We start from the raw sequence: 22,246 nt of genomic DNA, 5'->3' as shown, positions 1-22,246 counted from the left end.
TCCTAACAATTGATATCAGAGTCAGGTTGACGAAAATCTGCAAGAAGACCAAAATACCCTTCGAGTAGGAATGAGACCCTTCAAGGTGGAAAGGGAGTAAGTTTCTTTGGTTCTCCCAAGGCGTTGCCTAGGTTTGCTCATAATTTGGTTGGTAATTAGAGATCGTATAACAACAAGAGAGCGTACGAGAAACTGGGTTGTGGATCAGTCGTGTTTATTTTGTGGAGAGCCGCTTGAATTGTGGAACCATCTTTATTTTGCATGTCCATACACACCTACGCATTGTGGCTTGAATTTTCTGGGAATTCTCCCGATTAAGACTGGGACTACGCATTGGAGATGTTCACAAACCGCACTTATGATCGGCTAACTTAATTTTATCTTCTTGTTATTAGTATTTCAAGTTTCTATTTATGTCATATTGATATATAGAGAAATAAGAGCAGGTACAATCAACTTTTCAAATGTCTTACACAACTTGGGCGCGAGATTGATAAGGTAGTGAGTAATCAAATTGCATCAACTCGGTATTTCGAGAAGCTTAAACTCCACTTCTTGCTTCAGAAATAGTATAGTTCAGGAAGAACCAACACGGATTGATTATTTATTTCCTTTAAATGATTACAAGTTAATAATGCTTTGTAATATCTTTCTAATGATTAATAAATTTAACATTTCCTATATAAATTAAAAAAAATTATATGGTTAAAGATGTTCTAACTGATGTCAAGCGGCCAATTCTGTAGGTTATTGGCTTCACTAGATTAAGCATGAGATAAAATTTACAGTTTATCTAATTCTAGTAGCATTCGTTTTTGAGGATTTTATTTTTACGTTATGTTTATCTTAAATGAACGAGTTTATTTACTCGAATTTAACAAGTACTATCCATGCATGGTTCTAACTGATATGATCGAGTGAGCATTTTATTTTATTTTCGGGGAAAATGTCAAGATATTATTATCAATTATTAGATTTTTGACAGAAGTAGAGGAAAATAAACAAAATCTAAACAACAATTCAAACTAGTCTAGGCATGGACAAACATAATCAACTGAACCGAAATCAAGTGGCCTCAACCAGTACGTACTTACCACTTGCCGCAAAAGATTGAACGACAGAAAAAACGAGAGATAGAACCACGGTCTTGGGAAGAGGTGAAGCCATAAACGACTCTAAATTGAACCCAGGCCGTAGATGCACCTGCCAAACGAGACAGTACTGCGGGAGCCAACACATGACAATCCGGAAATGCCTCAAACTCACCATAGAGGAGGAACTTCGCCTTACTATCTTCACAATGGGCTGCGAGAACCCCAAATGTCGAGCCTCGAGCGTTGGAGAAACACGCGCTCACGAGCCACTTGGCCAGGACAACAAAATACAATAATCGGCGGTAAACGACCAGATCCGCAACGGAGGAGCCACACGCCGCTAATCGAAGGGTTTCGCCAGAGATCGCAGAAGAGGAAAATTGAGACCAGACGAAACACTGCTCAAAATCCGACTCCAAACTCCCACCGTCACCACAACCACATCGCAGTGTCACCTTAGGACCGAAACGGCCACCGGAATCGGCCCAGGTTCCTCCGCCGGTGAACGAGCAAGCTCCAGGGACAACCACGTATCGGAGGCGGGTGAAAACGAGGCTTGAAGCAAAAGGTAAACAGAGAGGAATGAGAGAAAAGTCCTCCGGCGGCGAAGAGGAAGAGGCCGCCAGAAAAAAGATCAGAACAATTAGAGAAAAAACCTAGAGAGAGAGGTTTTCTGTACGAACCGTTTGATCGAATATACCGAAGTCAAAGTGCGAGTTCCTTTCAAAATTATGATTGCACAACTACCAGATAAATGTTGGCAATTATACTTTATACCATTTCTCCATCACCAATTCTTTCTTTTTTCTACAACATGAACACCGCAATACCAATACTTTATATTACGAAGTAGGAACAAACACAATAATCTGTTAAGCAAAAAAAAAAACACAATAGCGCATATAGATGTCCCTCGTACACGGACGGTTTTCCACGAATATGAAAAAGTATTTTATAAGCCACCCAGATTTGATTGAACTACCGTAGCATCTCATACAAAATATTGGGGAAAATCGAATAAAAAATCTCGAAAGTAGCACCTAATAACACTTTGAACCTTAAAGTTTTTTTACTAGTACTTTTTTTGAGCAACTTTGATTAGTACTTTGAAACTTCGAAATGACATTTGTCTCGCAAAAACCTTCCACATGGCTTACTTGTTCGTCGAATAAAAACTTGACATGTTGTACACGTAAATGTGATGATGTATCGATTGCTTTGAAAAAAAATAATTATTTAATTAAAAATAAATAAAAGTTAAATAAAAATTCAGAATACTAAATAAAAATTCAAAAAATTAATTAAATTTTAAAAATAAATTAGAATTAATTAAAATACAGAAAATTACATAAAAATTCAAAAATAAATAAGATTAAATTAAAATACAGAAAATTGAATAAAAACTCAGAAAAATAAAAAAAATAAAGAAAAAATCACAAAAATTTAAGAAAAATAGAAAATTCAAAATAGTTTTTTTTTTAAATTACAAGATTGTTTTTAGGAAACAAACATACCATCATTGACAATAACAATTTCGAACATATCACTATCACTGATAACGATTGTGGTTTTTCTCATAACCATTAACAGTGACATTTTGACATATCTCGCACGATAGTTTTCGACATTATCGTTAAAAATGACGGTAGATATGTCAATAAAGATGTTTTCGACAGCCATCATTTAAAAACTGTAGACATGTCAAGTTTTTAAAAATGGTAGATACCGTTTTAAATGATGGTTTTCGAAAACATCGTTATTGACATATCTACTGCCATTTTTAACGATGAGGTTGGAAACTATCGTTAGAGATATGTCAAAAACGTCATTGTTAATGGTTATGAGAGAAACCACCATCGTCATTACTGATATGTTTGAAATTGTTATTGTGATGATATGTTTGTTTTCTTTAAATAATCATCTTGTAATTTTAAAAAATTATTTTTAATCTTCTTTTTTGTGTTTTTCCTTTACTTTTATTGAATTTTCTGAATTTTTATTTAATTTTCTATATTTTAATTTAATCTTATTTATTTTTTGAACTTTTATTTAATTTTCTGTATTTTAATTAACTCTAATTTATTTTTGAAATTTTCATTTTTTTTTTGTTTTACTTTCTGAATTTTTTATTTAATTTTCTGGATTTTATATAGTTTTCTTATTTTTTATTTAATTTTATGATTCTTTATTTAATTTTTATTTATTTTATTATTTAAATAACTATTTTTTCGAATAACACATTTATCTGTAAAAAATGTCAGTTTTTTACTTGAGGAACAAGTAAGCCAGTTTGAAGGTTTTTTGTGATACAAATGTAACTTAGAAGGTTTAAAGTGCTAATAAAAAAAACTTTGAGGTTTAAGGTGTTATTAGGTGCAATTTTCAAGATTTTTTATGAGATTTCCCTAAAATATTGTATCTGAATAATATTGCTTTTGATTGTAGATAATTTCATCTTCTGTGCTTTCAAACTAGACATGCTAGTCAGGCATCTTAAATGATCAACTTTTAAATAAGACTCATGACCTAAGAGGTGGAGAAGGAGGTTAGTGACGCATAGAAAGGAGGCTTTCGAATTGTTCAAACTGTCACTGTCCATGATCTATCGACTTCGTAGGCGGCTGGACTACTGCAATGGTTGAGAGATCTTTTTGATCATGAAGGAAACAACAGGTACCTCTATGTACTGGTTAGTCTTTTTATCTTGTATTTGTTCCCATCTCTGTTTTGTGTTGTGGTTATCTGATACTATGTTTCCATTTTTTTTCAATAAACGACCTATTCAGGGGGATAACGCTCATGGCCTAAATCATTGTCATGACCAAACCTGGAACTTTGCTTGTTCATCTAACTTCACAAAAAAAAAAAATTTTATTGATGCCAATTTTTTTTTATATTGATGGCTCGATCAGAGGGATATATATCTAACTAGACCGCCCAGTGCTGATCGAGCCTGAGTCAAGGACTGAGTTTCGAGTTATTTAAGGCTTTAGTTCATATGTGTATTGAGAGTGGAGTTAATCAATATGCAAAACACATATACATAAATTGATAGTTGGTGACTAATGAGATTAGTGTGATGAGTGTGCAACTGTGACAGTGCATTTAAATAATCAGATACTGAATTAAAGTAACAAAAGGAATTGTATTTAATGCTACCAATTTTCCGATAAGTTTATGTAGCCCATTGGTCAATATGGCAAGTAACAAGGACATGAAAATCGACACAATGTACATCATAATAATGAAGTAAGAAAGAAGGTGTCAACATGGCATTTTAAAAGGGAAAAAAAACCCATGGTATAAGATATAAAACACATGCAATAACAAACTCAAAAGTAGGATATTCAGCATATTATTCATATTATATATCTTCCACGATATAAGAATTCTTGACGTCCCATCTTAATGAATCATGTGACTCACAATCTCTAGAGTTCGTCTTTAACAGCATCGGAAGCTATTGGCTCATGAATAGTATTAGTTTCTCCAGAGGAACTAGAAGAGAGCTTGGTGGGATAAGAAGCCTCCATTGCTATACCGCAACGTCCTTCGTTCTCAGATATTCCTCTTTCAATCCTAACATAGCCTCCTTCTCCCCATTCAGGACCCCATGAGTTTCTCACTATCCAATATTTTGTTCCGTTTTCTGTCTCTCCGTACCCGACAATCGACACTCCATGGTTTAACTGAGTCCCACATTCTCCAGTGAACACACCCTTTGATAGGATACATGCACGTTTTAAAGAATGTTATTCTTTGTTTCTCGTTAAACATGGCACAGATAAAAAAAGTTAATCTGAATCTTAGATCACTTAGCATTCCATATGGACATCTATTAATATATACTTTTATTTGAGTGCACAATTTTATTCAAACAAAACCCCGTTTTAAAAGATACATCATACTGTTTTGTTGTATTTTGAGTATATACTGAAAATAAGAAAACAATCTACAGATAAACCCTAAATCTTAAAGTCTCTATATATTGAACTAGAACCATAAATCCAAGAATACTTCAACTCTAACGCTTAAAACTTGACCTAATATATAACCAAATGGATATATTTTTCTTTATTTTGAATAATTTAAGAAAAATACTTTAGGATAGCACTAAATTTTTTTCTCACAAATATAGACTATAAGGATAAAAATGACCAAAATGTTTCATTAAAAAAGTAAATATATACTTATATCCCTAGGGTTAACTAATCCAAACATTAGGGTTTAGAATTAAGGCGGAGATTTGAGATTGATGTTTTTATAAAATAAAAAAATAAATATTAAAAATTTGAAAATAAAAATTTTCAAAAAGTATTTTCGAATTACAAAAAGAAAATTTGAAAAAAATAAAATAAAATTTGAAAAAATAAATAAATTCGAAAAAAAAAATTATAAAAAAATTCGAATTTGAAAACATATAATCTAAAACTATATTTTTTTATTTATATCTATATATCTAGGTTATTAGAATCTTTTTACCTATTAAATAAAATATTTTGTTCATTTTTCTCTTTATGATCTATTTTTGTGACAAAAATTTGAAAATAGTCAGGAGAATTGTCCATAATTTAAACTGCTTTTTCTAACTTCACTTTTATGAGTCGTTTCCTAACTATGCTTTCGTACATCGTGTGCCACTACTAACAAATATAGAAACAAATTATTAAGCATTTATCTGCATAGTTAATAGAAGCTACCCATCTAAATAAACTGATATAAACAAATGTTTTTCTTTTTTGTTTTCTTTTTTTCAACAAACAAAGGTCTTTTCTATTTAATTTTTAATTAAATATTTTTTTTTTTTGAACTTAGCTTTTTTTTTTTTTTTTAAATTAAATATTACCTCAGAATAAAGCTGGAAATCAGAGCTCCCAGCATCAATGGCTACAGAGACAGGCTGATGAGCAGCAGCTTTGAGAAGTGCCTCCTCGTCATTCTCAGGGACGTGCTCGTGTCCGTCAATCGTTACAGTTTCTCCTTCAATATATTTAGCTCTGCAGAGATCAACGTCGTTAGAAATGTAAGGATAAGTCTCTTCAGTTTTGATACCACCATTGTTCTTGATAAAATCAAACGCAGGTTCCATAAGACCTCCTGAACAGCCTTCATTCTCTTCATTGTCACAATCAACGAGCTCTTGTTCGGATAAGGAAACTAGTTTGTTTGTTCTGATCTTGTTTATTCCTTCTACTGCTGCAACCGTAGAAAATGCCCAGCAACTTCCTGGAAATTTTGTTTATATAGCCATTTGATTAAAAAAAAAAAGAGAGTCAAGAAGAAGACCAAATCAGACAACATAAAACAGAAACCAAACAAATCTCTAAACTTTGAAGACTGGTTTATGTCAGATGTTCAAAAAAAAATCAAGATGTCGAACACCCATTCAAGAACGAGAAACTCCCCAAGAAAAAAAAAATCAAGAAGTCATTTTGGCTTATTAATAAACATCTTACCACAATCTTGTTGATTCTTGACATCAGTGACAGCTCCTTTTTCTCTCCAATCAACAGAACTTGGAACAGCGGTTACATTCTCATACATGAATCTACCAGATCCGCGCTTAGGTCCACGGAGCATCCGGTGATGCTTAACATTAGAGCCAGCGTAGGAGTTTCTGAACTCATGGTGTGTCATGTCGGCGAATCTATTGATCTTGAGTTTGTAAGGTTTGTTTTTCTTGTTTGTCTTGTGGACATGAAGCACATTGTGTCTAAAAACGTTGAACCGTTTTATTGACTCGTGGGAGGCTCTTGATACAGAGTGGTGGTTTTTCCACCTTTCATAGAGATTCGATAAGCTCTCTTCGGTCTGTAATTCATTTTCGTGGAAATCAAATCCTTGGGATGCTCGGAGGAGGAAGAGAACAGAGAGAAAGATCAAGACAACTTTCATTTTTTTATTCTTGTATTTTTTTTGTTATGTTTATGTCTCTAGTGATAGAGATATGCTTTGATGAAATAATTAGAACATAAATATCTATTTTTATTTGGAATATTTAATCCTTGAATTATTTTTATTTTTATTTAAATATACATGTAATTGCTGGTGAGTTTCTATTTATATACAATAGTTTTATTTATTTCAACGGTACAATTAATTAGGAATGTTAGTCTGAATCTAAAGGAATTGGTTCGAAATAGAAAATATTCCTTCTATCTCGATTGCAGCATAATGTCATGGCCCGTTTAAGATCCAAAACGTCCATGACTTGCAGCCAAGCATCGGGCCGGGCCAAAGAAGATTCGAGTCCACTTTACTTAGTATTTTCTTAAGTACGAAGTCTTATGTAAAATATAAAGTATTTTATATTATAAAAAGTGTGTGGAAGTATGTAGAATATTTAAGGATAAGATACTTAAGACTGAAGCTACTTCACTTTAAAGTTACTTCATAAGATGGAAAGAATCTGAACCGTTAGATCGGTTCGATCTCCACCGTCCATTGATGAGGTGGTTTTGTATGAATAGGAGCTAAGTTCCTCATTTGTAAATCATAAAAGTTTTCAATAAGAATCACTTCCATAAGCTATGACTTCTCTCTGCAAAACGTCTATCTCTCTCTCTAAGTTTTGATCAGTTTGTCCGAAAAGCTGACTTAGCGATCAAAAGGATGAAAAGGCGCTAAGGCCGCACGTCCTGATCCTTAAAAAAGAAATCAGCCCGTGACAGTTGGTATCAGAGCGGGGTTACAATTCAGACAAGGGGAGACTCTTTCCGAGTGAAGAAAATGGCAAAGGGAGATACTTAAAGAAGTGAGCTCGCAGTCCGGAGTGGAGGAGCGCGGACGGGAGTCTACATCAATATGTGCTGGCACCCAGCGGGAAAAGAGTGTTTCTCGTGAGGCTTTGGGTGTGGTTGTGGGCGATATTGGTGAGAAGCTCGAGAGGGTCGAGTATACCGTCACTGAGTTGGAGAGTGTTGTGTTCGGTGGGCTTGAGGAGGTCAAGCAAAATGCTGCTGACTTGGACTCTCGGTTCATTCGACTCGAGGAGTTGATGACGGGATCCATCCAGGCCTTGCATGATGACATCGAGGGGAGGAAGACACAGTTTACTGTGATTGAGGAAGACATCACGCTTGTCAAGAGAGCAAGCGCGAATGCTGGAACCATTGGTGGAACCAGGTCGAGTTGAATTTCTGAAACTAAACCGGTTTAACGGTGTGCGGGATGCCAAGGAGGTCGAGAATTTTCTATGGCAGATGGAGCTATACTTCGACAATCTCAATCTGGTGGCCGAGAATGTGAAGGTGAAGGCCGCGACGTCCTACCTGTCGGACACGGCCATGCTATGGTGGTGAATGAAGCATTCCGAGATCGAGCAAGGGACATGCCGGATCGATACTTGGGATGATTTCAAGAAAGAGTTGAAGCGGCAGTTCTACCCGGAGAACATTGTGTACAAAGCCTGCAAGAAGTTGAGGGAACTTCAACAGCGTGGATCGATCCAGGACTATGTGAAGGAGTTCACAACGCTCATGCTTCAGATTCTGGGCATGACCGGAGAAGATCTCGTTTTCTACTTCACAGATTGGGCTGCAAACTTGGGCTAAGCAAGAGTTGCAGCGTCGGGGAGTCAAGACGGTGGACGAAGCCATTGCAGTGGCTGAGTCGCTGACTGACTTCCGTACCTCTGGTCCGTCTGAGTCCTCAAAGAAGAAGGAGCAGGTCATGGCCAAAGGTAGGGGAGCGAGACGGGATACTGCCCGACCATCCAACTCAAGGAGTTTTGAGAGGGGTGCTCGTCGGGAAGACTTTGAGGCAAGGAAGAAGTCATTCATTCCTAAAGGAGGATGCTTTGTGTGCAAGGGGCCACATGAGATGAAGGACTGTCCGAAGATGGGATCTTTGTCCGCAATCATGGAGAGTCGGGACACCGAGACTCCATAAGAGGAACCGGGAAAGATGGGGTCGTTGCAGCTTCTCAACGCTCTGAAGGCTAACCCGGTAGTGAAGCCAACGAGCAAGGGGCTCATGTATGTCGAGGCTCGAATCAATGACAAACCGACCAGAGTGATGGTGGACATGGGCACCACTCACAACTTCATGGCGATAGACAAAGCTGTGAGACTTGGTGTCAAGTGGTCCAAGAAAGACGGTTGGATGAAGACAGTGAACACCAAGGCTCAACCCGTCCATGGGATATCCCAAGGGGTCGGGATTAAGTTGGTAAGTTGGAGTGGTCTGGTGACCTTCTCGGTTATACCCATGGACGATTTTAAGGTTGTATTGGGTATGGAGTTCATGAGACAAGTCTCAGCCGTACCCATGCCCGCACTAAGCTTGGTATGCATCCCTGAGAAGGGTTCACCGTGCATGATTCCGGCCTAGGAAGAGATAACCGATGGAACGAGGTAACTATCAGCGATGCAACTCACTAAGGGGGTGAAGAAGGGTGAACCCACGTTTTTGGCTATGATGAAGGTGGAGGATCAGCCCAAGAACGTGGAGTCCATCCCACAAGTCATCGAGGTAGTCCTTGAAGAGAACAAGGCCGTGATGCCGGCTAAGTTACCCGAGAAGTTACCACCGAGGAGGGCGGTGGACCATCAGATCGAGTTGGAGCCACGAGCCAAACCACCATCTATGGCGCCTTATAGGATGGCTCTTTCCAAGCTGGAGGAGTTACGGAAACAACTCGATGAGTTGTTATCGATGGGGAAGCTGAGACCGTCGAAGGCACCTTATGGCGCACCGGTTCTGTTCCATAAGAAGCACGATGGATCGTTGAAAATGTGTGTGGACTACGGGCCCTTAACAAGGCGACGATCAAGAACCGTTATCCTATCCCGCTTATCACTGATTTGTTCGATAAACTTGGTGGGGCGAAAGTCTATACGAAAATGGACTTGCAGAAGGGTTACTATCAAGTCTGTATAGCGGAAGGAGACAAGCCGAAGACTGTGTGCATAATGCGGTATGGTTCGTTTGAGTTGTTGATAATGCCATTCGTTCTTACGTATGCCCCAACCATGTTTTGTACCCTTATGAACCAGATCCTATAGCCCTACTTGGATCGATTCGTGGTGGCATACCTAGATGACATAGTCATCTATATCTACTCGATGGAGGAGCATGTAGAGCACCTACGGACAGTTTTCCGGGTTCTCCGAGAGAACGAACTATTCGTGAAGAGGGAGAAATGCACGTTTGCCACCGAGGAATTTCGGTTCCTTGGCCATATCATTGGCCATGGGAAGTTGAAGATGGATGAACCAAAGATTAAGGCAATCATGGAGTGGGAGGCCCCGACCAAGGTGACGGAGTTGCGATCTTTCCTTGGTCTGGTCAATTACTATCGTCAGTATATCGAGGGATATTCAAGGAAGGCAGCACCACTGACAGACCTTCTCAAGAAGGGGAATACATGGGACTGGTCCGGATGTTGCCAAGAAGCCTTCGAGGAGCTGAAAACTGCGGTAATCCAGGAGCCCGTCCTTGCCTTACCCGACTTCAGTCTCCCTTTCGAACTACATATGGATGCCTCTGACTTTGCCATCGGGGAGTGCTGATGCAAAATGGACATCCGATTGCCTTTGAGAGCCGCAAGCTCAATGAGACTGAATGGTGGTACACGGTTCAAGAAAAGGAGATGACCGCGATAGTCCATTGCTTGCGAGTTTGGATACACTATCTTCTCGGGTCGCATTTCTCGATCAAGATGGACAACGTGGCGACGAGTTACTTTCAGACCCAGAAGAAGTTGTCCCCAAAACATGCAAGATGGCAAGACTTCCTGGCCGAGTTCGACTATACTTTAGAGTATAAGCCAGGAAAGGTGAATCTGGTGGCTGATGCACTAAGTCGAAAGGAGGAGCTAGCGACCATGAGCCAAGTTGAGGGGACTATCATAGCTCAGATTCGGGAGGGGCTGAAACGTGATCCAGCTGCTAAGGAGCTGGTGAAGCTATCCAACGAAGCAAAGGTGCATCGATTCTTGGTAGAGTACGGGCTACTCTACACCAAAGGTCGTCGACTCTATGTCCCAAAGTGGGAGAGCCTTCGACGAGATATCATTCGAGAGTGTTATGATACCCGATGGGCGGGCCATCCGGGACATAAGAGAATAATGGCACTTATCGAAGCTGGATACTATTGGCCACGGATGAGGGATACCGTGGATCTTTATGTGAAGACTTGTCTAATGTGCCATCAAGACAAGTCAGAGAACAAGCAGTCCCCGGGATTGCTACAACCACTTCCAATCCCGGAGCGACCATGGGACTCAGTTCGCTTGAATTCATCAGTGTGTTGCCTAAGTTCGAAGGGTTCGGTTCCATTCTGGTGATTGTGGATCAATTATCTAAGTATGGGACGTTCGTGGTTTTGATCGGGACTGCACCGCAGAAGAGGTAGCAAGGGCGTTCTTAAAGAACGTGGTGAAGCTTCAGGGACTGCCATAGAACATTGTGAGTGACCGGGACCCCCGGTTCACTGGGCGCTTATGGACGGAGCTGTTAAAGATGCTTGGGACATAACTGAGCTTTCTCAACAAGCTTTTGCCTCTGTCACTTTGTGAGCGCTAACCAACGGGACTGGGCAAAGTTGCTGGACATAGCCCAGTTCTCATACAATCTTCAACGCAGCGAGGCGACTGGACGAAGTCTGTTCGAGCTTGCAACGGGACAACAACCATTGACTCCGCATACCTTGGCTATACCAAGGACTGAAGGGAAGAGTCCGGGGGCATTCATAATTACTAAGCAATGAGAAAAACATGCTGATCTTGCCCACACATGTTTGGAGAAGTCCTGGAAGCGGATGAAGAAGAGGGCAGGTGAGAAGAGATGGCCTTCGGAGTACTCAGTGGGTGATCTTGTTCTAGTGAAGCTACTTCCGTAACAGTTCAAGGCATTCCAGAGCCTACACAAAGGCTTGATCCGGAGGTACGAAGGGCCATTTGAGATAGTTGGGAAGGTGGGAAAGGTTTCCTACCGACTTGACCTGCCGGATACACTGAAGATTCATCCAATCTTCCATGTGAGCATGTTGAAGCCTTATCACGCGGACGAAGGAGATCGGGACAGGGGCGTTTCGACTCGAACACCCCTAGTCATGACCAAGTCATATGACAAGGAGATTGAAGAGGTGCTGGCGTCCAAGGAAGTGAGAAAGCAAGGAGTCCCGAGACATACCCATTTTCTCATCAAGTGGAAGGGACTGTTGGAGGCGGAAGCAACATGGGAACCGGAAGAAGACTTGTGGCAATTCCAAGAGGCACTAAAGGCATACTCGGCGATGAGGGCGTCTCCGATTTAGGTGGGGGAGGATGTCACGGATCTAAAACGTCCATGACTTGCAGCCAAACATCGGGCCGGACCAAAGAAGATTCGAGCCCACTTTACTTAGTATTTTCTTAAGCATGAAGTCTTATGTAAAATATCTAAGTATTTTATATTATAAGAAGTGTGTGGAAGTATGTAGAATACTTAAGGATAAGATACTTAGGACTGAAGCTACTTCACTTTGAAGTTACTTCATAGGATGGAAAGAATCTGAACCGTTAGATCAGTTCGATCTCCACCGTTCATTGAAGATGTGGTTTTGTATAAATAGGGGCTAAGTTCCTCATTTGTAAATCATAAAAGTTTTCAATAAGAATCACTTCTATAAGCTCTGACTTCTTTCTACAAAACGTCAATCTCTCTCTATGTGCTGATCAGTTTGTCCGAAAGGTTGACTTAGCGATCACAAAGGTGAAAAGAAATCAGTCTGTGACAGTAAGCTCACTCCAAGATATACGGCATATGTTTTTTTAGGCTATAATCTAACAGCTCATAAAATCATATTTTCAAAACATGTGTACGATAAAACACATTCTGATTTCAAAACCGTATGGATCCATTTTTTTCCCTTCAGGTTCAGGTTCAGATTCAATATCTGACAACCTCTTGACTCGATTAAAAGGACGTGTTAGAATTATTATTAATCAAATATATCTTCTTGATATAGAATATTACTTGTGATCTTATAAAATCTCTAATGTAACCTCTTTATATATTGAAATCTGTTGAAGGGCATATTATTATTTTTAATTATATATGGATATTCTAGCTCCACGAAAATGGTTAAGACTAGTCACGTGTTACTACGTGTTGGTTCTACGTTCCTAGCGATGCCAAACAGATTCTGGTGGTTTCACCGTATTAAATTTTTTGCCCTCAAGTTAATCACCACCAAACCATAAGCATTGGTTAAAGGGCATATGACTTGAATCCAATTTATAAACACCTATGGTTATAAAGCATAATTATAAATAGTGTTATGATAATATTCAATCCACCGATATTAGTTTTTTGTGTGGTTCAGTTAGTTTGTATATATCAATTAAAAATTTTACATTTTATGAAGATAAAAAACTATAGGATTCATATTTTATTCAAATAAAATTATAATAGTAATAATCAAAGGTATGATGGTTTGGTGGTAGAACAAGAAGGTTTCTTTTTTGTGTTCCAGATTCAAATCTCCTTTGATACAATATGTTATTTTTAAACTGCCTCTTTTCAAAGACCGATTCCATATACAAGAAAAATTATGAAACAAAGGAATTCGTAAAGCTTTTCTCATCGTCTCAAATTCTCAATATCTATTATTAATACATGTATATGTGTTATCCAAGTGAGAATAAATGACTAACTGAGAATGCTGGCGGGTGATCAAACGTCGTGCGTGGGACGACAATACCATGAATGGTAACATTGGTAAGTATAACGTTCACAAAACACGTGAAAAGCAACGAACATTAAAGTCTAACTAATTTGGCAATTTTTAAATTAGGTAGAAAAGAATAGCTGTCAGGCAAAAAGAAAGATTTGTCAGAAACACGATAGACACGTCCCTTCCCATTTCCCGCGAATTTAAATGCTGAAGAGTACTACAGGGGTTTGGACCTCCTTGTTTATACTCTTTCCGTTTCAGTTAATTGATCGTTTTAAATTTTTCATACAAATCAAAAACATTAAATTTATTATTTTACTTCCAGATAAAACATATTTTTATTTTATTTTGCTAACTAATAAACTGTAGGAATAAAATTTAAAAACTATCAAATAAATGCATTGATAGTATAAAATGACATTTAAAATAAAACAAAATTTTATTCTAATCGATAACTAATATGAAGCGAATGAAATATAGTATTATTCAGTGGTAACTTTTTATATTCAAGGTAATGCAACTCTCTGTGCAAAATTATTCATGTAGATGACGCTATATATTTTTTTCAGCGGATTCAAAATCAGTCATTGTGAAATAATCTTCACAAACAACTGCTTTTTTTCTTTTTTCAAGGTAATACAATTTTTTTTTTTTTTTTTTTTTCAAAAAAAAACAACTGCTTTTTTTCTTTTTTCATTTATACCAAGTTTTCCCTAACTAGAGTTTGATATAGTGCATCGAATCCAAAGAACGCATGTAAGGCTGACCATTTAATGAAATTTACGATTTACATGTACATCAAGTCAGGAATCAAGGGCCTGACTGATGTAACCGCAGCGATTGCGGTTGTGATATTGCGGTTGTGATCTAAGAGGTTTGTAGATGCGGATGGTTGTGGTTTTAGACCGTTTTAAAATATTTGTACGACTGGTACTGCGGTTACAAATTAATGCGTTTGCAGGATTCTAATGACTGGTTAACCACCAAATACAACATCAGTTAAATAATAAATTAACAATATTAGTATTTATATTATTATATAAGTTTCAACATCATAATATTATAATAAATATAAAAATTATATTTAAAATTTTTAAAAATTATAGAAAATATTTTTGTTTAAAAATTTAGAATATTTAAAATATAATAGATATATTTTAATATTTCCGTTATTTCAATTAAAAAAAATTATTTTTATTTTTGTATTTATATTGTTTTAGAAAAAAGTTCATCCTTCTGCAACCGTCCACAGCCGCAAACGCTATCTGGAACTATCTTTTGAATTTAAGAAGTTTAGAACGGTTTGAATGATTGTTGCAAATCGTCAACAGCCGCTACCAACTATAAAAGCTGTGTTTACGGGTGGTAGCGGAAAAACCAGGCATGCTCTAAATTACTATACATTAATTTCTTTAGTCATGGAAACTCTTTATGTATATAACGTATGAGTTTCTTTTTTTAAAACACTGAATGCATTATCATATAAGATACATATGGATTTAGGCGCTATGGTTTCAAATTGGAGTTTTATAAATATTACTCGACCACTTGTATTTGAGTTTAGTTTTTTTTTTTTTTTACGACGAAAGATTTCTATTACTCAAACTTGAGGTAGTATGGGCAACCAAACCGGAATAGAACAACCAACAAAGTGAAGCTCTCTATGGAAAGATCTTGGTGTCCTAGCTAAAGAGTCAGAAATCTGATTTGTGCTCATGGAATGTGAGTAATCTTGAAGTCCGGAAAACATATCTGCAAATTCTCTATCCTCTCCAGTTATGTTGCAAAAATTAGCCAATCGTGCGGCTCCTTAAGCATGGCGATCAAGTCCTTGTCATCTGTTCCAAAGCTTTGACATGTCGAATATTGCATCATGCTCTCAATCGCCCATCTCAATGCTTCTACTTCTGAGTGCAGAGGAGACTCTCTCCGAGTATAATTCTGTGTCCCCATGAGTTGAACTTTCCCCAAGTTATCCATCCACGCCCATCCACACCCGCTGAACTGTGATGTAGATGTCCATGACCCGTCCATCATGCAGATATTACTCAAGCTTAAGACTTGAGGTTCATCACTACTATAGTCTTGTGGAGTTGGTTGCCCCATCTCATTTTCATTAAACCAGGCCTGACACTCACTCTCTGCATAGCGAACTAGCTCCAAATGATATCTGTTTATTCCCCTAAAAAGTTTATCATTCTGGCCTTCCAAATATACCAGATTATCCAAGGATAATGATCTCTATCTAATTCTGGTTTATCAATATTGTTTTTCCTCCAGAAGAGATAATCCATGTCTTTTTGTTTCATGGGTGTATATTCCATGTTGTGTATGTAGTAAGTATACGTGTTAATATTAATATATTTGACGACACATAAGCTGCATATACGTGTTAAAACTTTATCTGACATGATAAAACATAAACACATATTATGAGCAATTTTCCATATATTATACCATTGCCCATATGATAAGTTATCTGAGAGCTCAGCCGGATATATGTTCAGTTGTGTTTTCCTTTCTTTCATGTTCTTCTTATCCGGTTTGATCTTAGAGATTCTAACACTTCTCCTTAGCTATGCTTGGTTTCTTATTCAGAGAAAGAATCAATCTTCGCTTCTCTTTGTTTAGGTGGAGTCTCCTTAAAGATAACAAGCTGATCTCGTGGATTAAGCAACAGCGAGATAATACGAATTAGATTGGCCAGAGTTTTTTTTCTCTGAAACCCAATTCCCTCCAGCTTTTTACTATGTTACAATTTTAGCAATTTGATGAAGAATCCCTTTCAATAGACGACTGAAGAAAGGAAAAGCATGCAAGCGGTTCAATCATGTCGAAAATGGAGGTTAATGGCGTTCGGTCCGGTAGTTGTCCAGATTTTCTTTGAAGTGTCTAATAGCATTGTCATTGCTATGAGCATCATCAACAGTGATAGTGAAAATCTTCTTGATTCCCCATTCCATCATACAACTTTTGAGTCGTTCTACAATTGTCTCTCCTTTATGATCAGGGACATGCTTGAACTTATGATTTTTCTTTTTAAACACCAGTTCTCATCGATGAAGTGAGCAGTGATTACCATATAACTTATACTAGTTGTATACGCAGTCCAAAAATCTGTAGTCAGACCAAACTTTTGCTTATTCTTACTGAACAAGCTCTCCAGAAAGGCTTTTTCTTCTATGTACATTTTGATTACATCCCTAGTGATTGTAGAACGTGAAGGAATCTCAAATTAAGGGACAGAAACCTCACAAAACTGAACAAAGCGTGGATGTTCCACAAATGCAAATGGTAACTCATCTAAAACAATCATCTTAACAGTTGCTTTTCGGCAAGCTTTTTGATCAAATCCAATTGACACCATCTGGCCAGATTCACTACTTTTAACCAATGTCGTTTGAGTGTCAGAAGCATAAGCAGGCTTGTATCCTTTGCATGCATTTTGATAAGTCCATAAAACATTAGTAGCAGACTTTGATTTATACTCAAAAATTGAGGGGCAGTAGTTACATCTAACCTTTTCTGGATCATCTTTAGATTTTGTGGGAGCCAAAATTTGCACTGTCGATTTCCGTAATCAGAGGAAAGTCAAGAAACCCTAACTTTCCCTGAAGTCCCGGATTATCGGCGAAAGCCAGCGACAAGTGACTAAATAAATGCGAAAAATATGAAAAGATAACAAAACGAATTTATAGAAAAGGTAGATCTTATTTTGAATCCGCACAAGAGTGTTGCGATCATTACAAGGGGTTATAAAAGCTTCGTCCACGAGAGCTGTCAGCGAATTACCTAGTTATAGCAACCTAAAACCTTAAACCTAGTTGAGTCGCATCTCGATAACAGAAGACGAAAAAGATACAGAAAAAGTTTTGATTGAATTCAGACTGAACCTTATGAAAGGCTGCCTACGTACCCCTTTCGAGGATCAAGCCGAACATAGTTCGATTGAAAGAGTAGAACAAGAGATCTAACCGCCTTTACGAGTTCGCCTAGTAATTGAGTGCCAGTCATAGAAACAGAACATGTCAAGAATAATGCCTAATGTTTCTAAGTGCAACAAAGAGTTCTAAGAGTAAAAAGAATTGTCCCTTGCGTTTTCAACCTCGGTGTCCTTATATACTCTTCCTAGAGGCGGTTTTCTCTTTTCCTTTCTGCCCTCGGTCGAGTTTATCACTTTGCGGAAATATTCCATTTTCCTTCGATCTTCGTGTTTATATTTGGAAACTTCACATTTATCCTCTGAACTTGACATTTATCGTTTCATGCAGAATAAAAGATAAACCGTCATAACGATTGGGCTCGATTTCATATAAAATTGTGAGTGAGCTTCTAGCCGCGTTCTGGACCCTTTCAGACCGTTTTCCAACTTAAGCGTTTTTACGATTTATCGAAAGAGCGCTTCCATAATGGCGTCAATTCCAAAGAAGGTTTGAATTTCTCGTATAGTGGAGGCATTCCAAGGTGTTTAATTAATCGTTGCCGTTTTATACGATCAATTCGAACTTCATACGAGAAAACGAGTTCTCGCGGTTTTTAAATCGTAAAGTTCCAACGGTGACTCCGATCGAGATGAAACAAGAGCAGGTTCGATCCGATCTCGAAGGACGGAGCTATGAGGACGGGATGAAGGCAGGCTAGTTGATCCAACTTACCCGTTCGTCGATTTGGACGGTGCGTTCGGTCCATAAAGCTTTATGGTTGTTTCGTTGTTTGGGATTTGTTTGTCAGGGGCCTGGAGTAACCTATCTCGAAGACTTATCATGTGTATCCTTTTCGGAGTTGATACGGAACTCGACTTAGGTTTTCTTGCTTTTTTCTTCTTTTGAATTTTATCTTTCTTTTTCAAAGAGCGACATTTTTCTTGAGAAATTTCCGACATTAATTCCATCGTGACCAATTTTTACCCCAAAAATTAGCCCCCCAACTCGCTAGAATTTTTGCGATGTTCTTGCGAACGGTTAGGCAGGTCAGGTAAGTTAGGCGGAATTAATGGTTGGAAGTGGTCTTTTCACTCTACTAAAAGTGGAGTGCTGTAAGATTAGGGGCTATTAATTCCAACCACTGCAGAAAACTTATTCTTCAAGCTTGATCACTACTAAAAGTGGAGTGCGATATGATTTATCGAAAGAGCGCTTCCGAAATGGCGTCGATTCCGAAGAAGGTTTGAATTTCTCGTATAGTGGAGGCAGTTCAAGGTGTTTAGTTAACCGTTGCCGTTTTATACGATCAATTCGAACTTCATATGAGAAAATGAGTTCTTGCGGTTTTTAAATCGTTAAATACCAACGGTGACTCCGATAGAGATGAAACAAGAGCAGGTTCGATCCGATCTCGAAGGAGAGAGCTACATGGACGGGATGAAGGCATGCTAGTTGATCCAACTTGCCGAATGGGCGAGTTGGACTGCTCGTTCGGTCCAACTCGCCCGTTCGGCGAGTTGGACGAGGATGAAGGCATGCTAGTTGATCCAACTTGCCGAATGGGCGAGTTGGACTGCTCGCTCGATCCAACTCGCCCGTTCGGCGAGTTGGACGGTGCGTTCGGTCCATAAAGATTTATAGTTGTTTTGTTGTTTGGGATCTGTTTGTCTGGGGCCTGGAGTAACCTTTCTCGAAGACTTATCGTGTGAATCCTTTTCGGAGTTGATACAAAAATCGACTTAGGTTTTCCCGCTTTTCTCTTCTTTTGAATTTTATCGTTCTTTTTTAAATAGAGACATTTTTCTTGAGAACTTTCCGACATTGATTCTGTCGTGATATATTTTGACCCCAACAGATTTCGTAAAATATTTCTAAGCATCAGAACAAGTTACATACTGCTTCTTTGGTTTTGCCATCGAAGCAATAGTAGCATCGGTAGAAGGTTTTGTTGGTTGCTTCCTCTTTTGTCCTGCAGATTGAGTCTTATTGTCCATATAATTTCCCATCTACAATAAGTATGAGAAAAAATTAGTTGGTTATGAAACATAGAAACAAAGAGAACAATCAATAACTTAGTTTTTTACAGCTCTTATTGTTCTCCTCTGTTTTTCCAAAGAAATTTCATGTATTACAATTTCTCAAAGCATGCAAAATCAAAACAGAGAAAATTATTACAAAATACCTCCACTCAGTCAATGATTTAATAGAGATAGAAACTAGGAAGCAAAAGGTTAAAAGAAGAAGAATATTCCAAGAGAACAAGAAGTTAAACCTTCGGTTGCTTTGAGTTATTTTTATTATGTTTTTCTTAGGTTCACTTTCTAGGGTGAAATTTTAAGTTCACTAGCGTGAATTTTTAGGTTCATCAACCAATAGTATTTAGTTATTTCAAATTCAATATCTTTTAAAAAAACAAACAAAATAATAAGAATTTATGAAGTTATATTATGTTTTTAAAATAAATAAAAATAATAGTAATTACCAAAAAAATACTTTTTAAATATTGTTAACACCGTTAGTAAAATACTAAACCTTAAACCCTAAATCCTTAACCTTTGGGTAAACCTTGAATCCTTGGATTTATTTAAGGGTTAAGGGTTTAGGATTAAGGGTTTAGGGTTTGAGATTAAGAATTTAGGGTTTAGTGTTTAGGATTTACTCAAGGGTTCAGTGTTTATGATTTACCCAAGGGTTCAGAGTTTACCCAATTATTCAAAGTTTACCCAAGGATTTAGGATTTAGTGTTTAGAATTTATGGTTTACTATTTTACTCATGGCGTACACAATATTAAAAGAAATATTTTTTTGGTAATTAAAAATATTTTTAATTTATTTTAAAATGTAATATAACGTCACAAATTCTTATTATTTTGTTTCATTTTTAAAAGATATTGAATCTAAATAACTAAATACTATTGTCGGGTGAAGGGGATGAACCTAAGAAAAACTTTTTTTTAATTATTGTTGAAGTGTTTTCAAATTAGGGTTCTTTAATGTAATAGTATCCCCTATATATATTAATTCTGAAGCAACGTTATTCAGACATACTAAATTCCTTATCCTCTCTTCCCTATCACCCCCTTCAATCGGTCGCCGTTCATCTCTGCAACTCTGGTGACAGGCGCGTGGCGGCTCCGTTAGCGCCACCACCGGTCCCTTTAGCTTTAATTTCATTGTCTTTAGTAGATCTCGTGTTTAAATTATGTTAGGGTGTGTTTCTAGTAAAGGGGAGGGCTTTGGTTCGAGGAGCTTGTGTCGGGTCACTGTCTTCATGGAGGTCGTGTGGCTAGTTGGTTTGGTCAGCCGCCGGTTCATGGTGGTCCCTTATCGAGTCGTGTCTCGGATTCCTTCGTGCTTGTTTGGGTTGGTGAAGCGGATGGTCTTGTAGTGTCATGGTCTTGGCGGTGGTTTTGGAGTTGATTGCTGGTGTTGGTCTTTCCGGTTGGTGTATGTTGTGTTTTGGCAGGTTTGTTTTGGTGGGGCCAGATGTTCCAGCTTTAGTTACTATAACATATTTCTTGTTGGTTATGGCCTGGTCTTGTTCCCGTGCTTGGATTTTCTTCTTTTCCGTTCCAAGGTTGCTATGCTAGGAGTTTGTTCAAGTCTGGTTTGTGGTTCGTCTTTTGGATGTGGTCCTGTTGCGGGAGCATCTACTTTCTCTTCCTAGAAGCTGTGTGTTTCTAGTGGGGTTACTAGCGTCGCAGTGGTTTCGTCCTTCAGTTCTTCTCTTGCGAGGAGGTGGCCATTTTTCAGTCGGTAGATGGCTGAGTTTGGGATGCGAGGGTCCACGTGTAAGAATTGGAGGTCTTGGAAGGCGTTTTCCCGGTCAGAGTTCAAGGTTTTTATCTTGTGCTTGAGATTTTTTTTGGTTTTGGCTCCTCTTGGTAATGTCGTGGTGAAGTTTCTGCCTTTGCTCCTTGTTATGTTGCAACTATCTCGGCCGTTTAGAGTCTGGTGGGGTTCTTGGTGTTCACTCTCCGCTTTGTAGCAGTGTGGTTCTACTCGAACTCTTGTCTTTCAGCTCTGTTGGCGATGTGCAGATGGTATGATTGAGTATTATGGATTTGGAGACCCTCTTTTGTCTAAAGTTGGTATGAATGTTATTATTTTGTTTCTCTAGATAGTTTGGATTCCCATGGGTGTAGGTTCCCGTAAATCATTCGGGCTTTGTTTGCCTGCGTATGGCATTCAATAGGCCTGGGCATTTTAACCTGGACCCGAAGACCCAAACTAGAACCGACCAAAAAATACCCCGACCTGGAACCGTACCGAAAATTTACAAGTACCTTTTGGGTCTAAATTTTTTTTACCCGAAAAAACCGGAACCGAAAAGGAACCGACCCGAATAGACCCGGATCCGAAAAAAAACGATCCGAATAGACCCGACCCGATAAGAACCGATTTGTACCCGACTTAAAAACATGTATATCTAAAACTATGATGTTTTTGTGTTCTATTTTATATATATTATTTTATGATTTAGTTGAAATATCTTTTGTTAACAACATTTGTTATTATTTTTTAACATTTTTAAAGTAATATAAAGCTTTAAAATGTAAAATTTAGAGT

At 37.9% G+C, this 22,246-nt stretch overlaps 1 protein-coding gene across 1 annotated transcript; it reads right to left on the bottom strand.

The window, feature by feature from the left end:
* Nucleotides 1–4,353: 4,353 nt before the first annotated feature.
* Nucleotides 4,354–7,035, bottom strand: LOC106308088 (KDEL-tailed cysteine endopeptidase CEP3). Its single transcript, XM_013745211.1, has 3 exons — nt 6,551–7,035; nt 5,941–6,320; nt 4,354–4,813 (listed from the first exon to the last, which is right to left on the bottom strand). Exons 1-3 carry the CDS (start codon nt 6,987–6,989, stop codon nt 4,526–4,528), a joined length of 1,107 nt encoding a protein of 368 aa, XP_013600665.1. The 5' UTR covers nt 6,990–7,035; the 3' UTR covers nt 4,354–4,525.
* Between the last annotated feature and the right edge of the window lie 15,211 nt (nt 7,036–22,246).

The sequence above is a fragment of the Brassica oleracea genome, chromosome C8 (genome assembly GCF_000695525.1).
Source record: "Brassica oleracea var. oleracea cultivar TO1000 chromosome C8, BOL, whole genome shotgun sequence".
In the NCBI taxonomy this organism is placed as follows: domain Eukaryota; kingdom Viridiplantae; phylum Streptophyta; class Magnoliopsida; order Brassicales; family Brassicaceae; genus Brassica; species Brassica oleracea.
The sequence above is the reverse complement of the archived record's forward strand: the minus strand, read 5'-3'. Positions and strand labels throughout refer to the sequence as shown.